General features: G+C 48.8%; 1 protein-coding gene across 1 annotated transcript in view; it reads left to right on the top strand.

Annotated features, from left to right (window-relative positions):
* The window catches only part of LOC119405059 (apolipophorins), an 89,778-nt gene that overhangs the window by 12,953 nt on the left and 69,943 nt on the right, over nt 1–6,882 (top strand). Inside the window, exon 2 of the mRNA XM_037671819.2 lies at nt 6,311–6,349. Within this exon, the coding sequence (XP_037527747.1) occupies nt 6,311–6,349 (39 nt within the window). The remainder of the gene's footprint in view (nt 1–6,310; nt 6,350–6,882) is intronic.

The following is a 6,882-nucleotide window of genomic DNA, read 5'->3' as shown; positions in this document are numbered from 1 at the left end:
TACTGCATAACGAAGATAATACTTGCAGTTCAAAAAAGACATGGTTTATCCCTCCGTCGTAGGAATCGGTTGATGTGATCGGGGTTCTGCCCAGAGGACCGGAGCCAGCCAGAGTCCCGGGGAGATGTCGAGGAGAGGAGCCCGGAGCTGTTAACAGTAACGTTTATTTACAGGTAGCGTGTTGCTACATGATGGGGTTAGCATCATGGAAGCTCTCGGAGCTCGTGAGAGCTTGAGAGAACTTGTGAGAGCTCCTCGGGAGCGCATCGGCGCTCGCATTTTATGTGCTGGCCTTCCCAGGGTTCCCTGTAGGAAAAAACAATGGAGGCCAGGACAGTCCAATGAAAATTTCCATCTTCACCTCCGCCCCCAAAAGGGGAAAGTGAAACGCCGCCTCCTTCCCAACCCACGAAAGGAGAAAGAGGCACATCCAGTTCGTCCCATGGCGAGGGAAAACCACTGCCCACCGCGCACACACGGCACAGCACGAAGACGTTGAGTCTTACGTGGAAGTCAATTTCGTAGTCTGTTGCAATGATGGTTATGCGCGAGGCAGACCACGAATTGTGGAAACAGCGGCAACAAGGCGCCACGGAGAACGTGGGAAATGCATCCGCAGACGGTTCCCAGACGCTGGGTCCTTTGTCCGGGGCACCTTGACGACAAAGCAAGCCGCCTCGACGGCCAACAACTCTTCCTAAACTGTCAGTCGGTCAGGCGTGCCCAAAGGGTTTTACGAGGGGCGCAGACAACTTGAGAATATTACACGAACGACCTTCGTGTTGTCGCCGCTCTTGGTGCATCTCCGGAACCGCTGACCCGGAAGAAATCAGGGTAGTCTTAGCCGCAACATCTCATGCGTCAAAGCGGCGCCAAGCCAGGCAGGCCGATCATAACAGCCCGTCCACCGTCACAGGAGGTCTCGAAGGGGTTGCAGCACCAAAGCACTCCGCAGAGACCGTAGATCTGCTCCCTTGTAGACGTTGACGCAGGCTGCACCAATCTCTGGACCTGAGCCATGGCCAGCAAACGCCAGAAACGAACCACGCAAGACCCGAGGCACAACAAACATAGGGCACTCAACTGACCTCGAGAAATGCCAGGTTACAGTTTTGGTAAAACTCCCTAGAAATTTACAATTGGTGCGCTCACTCGTGAAAATCAAGAATCAGATAACGAAGCCATAACAAACTCAGACCTACTACGTGCGAAGCAAATCAACAGCCTAACGTTTTGTATCATTTCCCAGAGAGATTCACAGCGTTCAAGGCACGCAGGTGCTACGGGCGAAACAAAACGAAAGGAGGTAGTTAACGGATTACGCCTCTCACAGTAAGTAAAACTCAAAATCAAACTTGCGCGTATGAAAATAAAACAAACAGAGAAACAAAAACCTACACTTCACTGCAAGAACAGAAGGTTTAAACAGAGGCTTTTACCTTCAGCCTACTTCTCTGTTAAAATCGGCGCAAAACCCTCTACTCGGGTGCTAGCTTTTGCAAAATGTAAGCAAACAAGCAGTTTAGCAAATATCTCAATGTCTGCAGTTAAGATGAGGAGGAAAATAAAACTTTCAAAAATCAACACAGTCCTTGCTCATCAGCAGACATGCAAACGTTAGACAGCTAAACAAAACAATAATAAAACTGGATACAAAACAAATTCTTAGTATCCTTCGTGACACTGCGTAAATTCATGCGGCACCCTTTCAGACGCGCTCTGGGGGGACGCGCATACCACAGTTGTCGATGGGCCAGATCGCGACGGAGGGACAAAAAGCCAACCTGTCCGAAGCACACAGTGGCGGTGACCTTTGTCCCGCGGGCCCCGAACTTCGACAAAGAAGCACCCGGACGCTTAAGCTTCCTCATTGTGGACCTCCCAGAACAGCGGTCACCCTCTCGCAAACTTGGGGGAGGACCTTTGTCGTTACAGTCGCGTACGCACCACCTTGCTTTGCTCCACCGTTTAGCCTTCACCAAAGATGAAGAAACCAGGCGACCACCTCGGCGTCTCATTTTCTTGGCCCTCGCGACACGCTTTATGATTAATCTCGATTTGCGCGAGACCCGCAACTTTTGACTTTTAGAGAACTTTTTCGGGGTTTCCACTCTCCGCTCGAGGCAACTTGGACCTTTCCCCTTTCCCCGAAGTTTTCGCTGGCGCCTTTCTCCTTCGGGGCGGCACGGAACGCTCCCCGACTCGGCAATAATACTCGGAAGTACATTGCTCAAATCTCCAGGCGGCTCAACTGGCTTATCCTCGGCGTTATTTCTAGCTGTCTGCTCTTCAGAAACAACGCTACAATCGACACTTGCTAAACCAGCCGGCTCGCCATCAGATGTCTCTCCTTGATGAGAGTCATCACCTCGCGCTAATCTAAGCGCTTCATCACCTCGCGCTATGTTGAGCGCCTCTCCCTCTCGTGGTAAGCTAAGCGCCTCATCATCTGAACTTTTACAGTCTGCTTCATTAGCGCTTTCTGCTTTCGGAACCTCATGAGCAGACTCACAGGCCATCGGATCCGTCATAGCTGCCGCCGATTCGTCACCAAAACAAAGGCCTTTCGAAAGCATATCCACGTCATTCTGAGAGGGATAATGCTCGGGCAGGTTTTGGGACACCAAAGTTTCCGCGGCGAGCAGTCTGAACGGTCCCTCACTCGCAACGCGGGCTAATGGCAAACACACACTTTCATTTTCAACTACTTGCCATGCGCACGGGCGTTCCCCTGTGGTCACCTCATTTGTCGAAGAGTACGGACGTACACTATCAAACGTTGCGGCAGAGTCCCGCGGTACGTTTTCCTCAACTAATTCTTGAATGGGGGGTTTCAATGGTTCCAGATCATTGTCGCTGCTGTCCCGAAAACAGAGAGCATTCCTAGGCTTGCGGCAGCCGATTGCGATGTGACCTAGCTCTTTGCAACGGTGGCATACAACCGGCTTCCTAGCCTTAAACGCCTTTTCTTTCTTTCGATCTTCTGAGTGGCTCACTGTAGACGTGGACTTAGCAGGACTGCCTTTCTTTTTCTTATCTGAGGGTGCTATCCCGTTATTCGGGTTACATGATGCCTGATAAAGTGCTAAAGCCAATCGCCTTTTCTCATTTATCCTGTCTTCTTCAGCCCATCTTTTGTTCTTCTCAACTTCCTCCCAGCACTCCTCAATTTCATCATCCTCCGCCCCGCATTCCTGAATAGCCTTAATCAGCTGTGACTCTCTCTCTTCTCTCCCAACCTTAATTCCCAGCTCTTCACACAGTAGTAAGAGGTCTGGTCTCTCTAGCTTCTTTACCAACTCCATGGTCTTCACGAGTGAGGACTTTCTACCCGCCGTGACGTTAGGTAGCGAACAAGCGAAGCCTAGACGCACGGTAAAACACTGCCAGTTTTAGAACATGAAAGCTAAAATGGTGAATAGCTGTGACGTATGGTAGCGGTACAACGAAGCCTGTACGCACAGAAGATTACACACAGATTTAGAAAACTTCAAAAGCTAAAACCTGGCAAAACTCAAAGAAAGTCAAGCACTCACCATATCGTTGAGGCCCGAGTCAAGCATGGGTCATCCCGTTGCTGCTAACCAGTTGAGGTGTTCCAGTTGTCAGCAGCATCCCACCGCTGCCACCAGTTGATGTGATCGGGGTTCTGCCCAGAGGACCGGAGCCAGCCAGAGTCCCGGGGAGATGTCGAGGAGAGGAGCCCGGAGCTGTTAACAGTAACGTTTATTTACAGGTAGCGTGTTGCTACATGATGGGGTTAGCATCATGGAAGCTCTCGGAGCTCGTGAGAGCTTGAGAGAACTTGTGAGAGCTCCTCGGGAGCGCATCGGCGCTCGCATTTTATGTGCTGGCCTTCCCAGGGTTCCCTGTAGGAAAAAAACAATGGAGGCCAGGACAGTCCAATGAAAATTTCCATCTTCACCTCCGCCCCCAAAAGGGGAAAGTGAAACGCCGCCTCCTTCCCAACCCACGAAAGGAGAAAGAGGCACATCCAGTTCGTCCCATGGCGAGGGAAAACCACTGCCCACCGCGCACACACGGCACAGCACGAAGACGTTGAGTCTTACGTGGAAGTCAATTTCGTAGTCTGTTGCAATGATGGTTATGCGCGAGGCAGACCACGAATTGTGGAAACAGCGGCAACAAGGCGCCACGGAGAACGTGGGAAATGCATCCGCAGACGGTTCCCAGACGCTGGGTCCTTTGTCCGGGGCACCTTGACGACAAAGCAAGCCGCCTCGACGGCCAACAACTCTTCCTAAACTTGGTGCATCTCCGGAACCGCTGACCCGGAAGAAATCAGGGTAGTCTTAGCCGCAACATCTCATGCGTCAAAGCGGCGCCAAGCCAGGCAGGCCGATCATAACACGGTATAACACGAAAGTTAAACGTGTCTTTACAAAAGTTGTTGATTGTTTATTGCACATTGATATATGAAATCTTGTACAATGACTATTGGTGTTTGGCAGATATAGCACCGTTTAACGTGGATCCACCGACGTTGACGCCTGGTGGCGCATTTCCATTACAACTAACGTCCATGATCATGATTAAAGATTTGCGGTAGTTGAAGTAGTTAACATACACCTAGCAGAATCGTAGCCGGGGGTGGGGGCTAGAGGCTCGGGCCTCCCCCCTCCCCGAAATTTTGGTGAAGTAAGTGTTTTTATCAAAAATAAATAATGCAAATAGGTGTTTTTCTCAAATAGTCAGTTTTCAGCAAGTGCCCCCCCCCCCCCCCCCGAAGAATATTCCTGGCTACGGGCCTGACACCTAGACTCCGCATCTGGTGAATCTCGCGCAAATATGGAATAAACGAGCACATCATAAACCCTGGTACTCGATATGCACTGATTCAAAGCGTCGTTATTTGAGGAGAAAACTGTAAAGGTGTACGCCCCTCTGTAATAGGGTAACCTATGCCTCTGCTCATGCATGCACTACCACACCGCGCTTCACAACCCAAGGTAGAATTCGTAGCTTGAGCCGTGAACACGTGAAGGCGTTCCACTTCCCGCTGGAGTCTCTCACTGAGAACGTGTGATAGATATAAGGCGCGTCTGTAAAGTCCATGCATGTGGGTTGGTAGCGAAGTGAGCAGGGCACCCGATAGTGCCGGCACCTATCGCAGCGGACCGAGAGGTCGTGTGTTCGACTCTGAGGTCATCCAGGTCGAGGAAACATTTTCTTCTAGTTTTTCTTTGTCATCTGTTAGCGTGCATTTTACCAACGTCATTTCCGTGACGGAAATGACGTCAGTGAAGTATTGGTGAACCCGGGCATTAAACACTTTCGTGTTCAAATTAAGTCATCCGTCTGTCGAACATAACCAATTTTTGCAAGTGTATCGACAGCGTTCCAGTACCACAATCGAATGAACTTTTCTTTTTTTCAAGGTCCAGTCTTTTACTATGGTCATCGACAAGCTATTTCGTTTGCGTATTGTATTGGATAGGTAGCTCCTTCATTACACCGCTTCTTTAAGTCTCGCGTTGTTCTGTACTGCACCATAATCTATCCGTGCTTAATTCCTATAAGGCACGCGTTTGTCTTCTTTCTTTTCGTTTCGTAGCACGGTCCTATTTCTTTTAAGCGTCTTTGCAATCCTCTAAGCTATATCACGGAATGTTGAGGCACAAGAGCATATACCACAGGGAAGGTAGGAGAAGCGGGGGGGGGGGGGGGTAGGGTAAGTGTTCGCGATCGTAGCAATTGATGTTGTTATCTGAGAAGCGTCCAACACTCCTCAAGAATCAGAATATCAGCGTGGCGGTCTTCGGCCGCATTCAGCGCTTGGTCCACAAAACACCACTACACCATCATCAGTGGTCAGAATGCTCCTGTGCGCACGTCACGATGCATTCATAACTTGCTCAGTCTAATGCGCATACTTGGCCAAACACTGGCATTTAAGTCATCATCACTGCCTCGAACAATTAAAATGCACGCTGGAGCGATCTTTCGGACCACATTGCATTCACGTCTAACCACAAAACTTTTCGAGATAATCTGATTACGTTCCTTGATGATATGTATAATATTTCATCGTGCTGATTGTAAGGTTTGTTTTCTTACCTTTTTATTTCGTGCCATTCAGCGGGCCTGTGAGGTATTGTAAGTAAATGAATGAGAAAATAAATAAATAAATAAATAAATAAATAAATAAATAAATAAATAAATAAATAAATAAATAAATAACCGTGCATGTAATTGTGTCGCTGTTGATCACTAAAGGCTGATTGACTTTATTTGCATCGTGAGATCACGTGAATTCGACGTAACATTATTTCCACTTAATTATTCGCAGGGCCATTGCCTCAGGATGACATCTCTAGGGATTGCAAATGTGAGTATTTCTTTACCGACTTTTGTTTCAATGATTTACATTGCGTCAATTGTTTCTTGTTCGGCCGTGGCACACATCTTGTAAGCTAACAGATGGCTTATAGGCATGAACGAGTGGCTGATTAAGGGACGTTCGCCTTGCTAGAACGACGGTACGTGAAGTCCAGTAGCAGAATCTGACGTACGAGATGAACTGCTTCCGTAAGACAGTTTGAGGGTTTGCATCTGAATATCGGCAGCGAACACGCGCTTCTTGTATTGCGTCAGTTTTGTTTCTAAATACTCGAGCGCACATCCTTTCTTCTTCAACAGCTGTAGTTCTCATCGTTCGATAAAATAGCTTCTCCTGGACAAGTTATGACTCATGCTGTTACGAAGCTGATTAACGCGCAATTTTGAGGCAGAAGCCCACCCCACACCAAAAGCTTTCACGAAGAACACGAATACGAATGCCCAACGGCGCTGCAAAGCAACGTGCCGGTACTTCGCTTATACCCTTTATCCCTATGAGGCAGGGGCCCCTGAAATTTGTGT

This window comes from Rhipicephalus sanguineus, chromosome 9 (genome assembly GCF_013339695.2).
Source record: "Rhipicephalus sanguineus isolate Rsan-2018 chromosome 9, BIME_Rsan_1.4, whole genome shotgun sequence".
In the NCBI taxonomy this organism is placed as follows: Eukaryota; Metazoa; Arthropoda; class Arachnida; order Ixodida; family Ixodidae; genus Rhipicephalus; species Rhipicephalus sanguineus.
The sequence above is the reverse complement of the archived record's forward strand: the minus strand, read 5'-3'. Positions and strand labels throughout refer to the sequence as shown.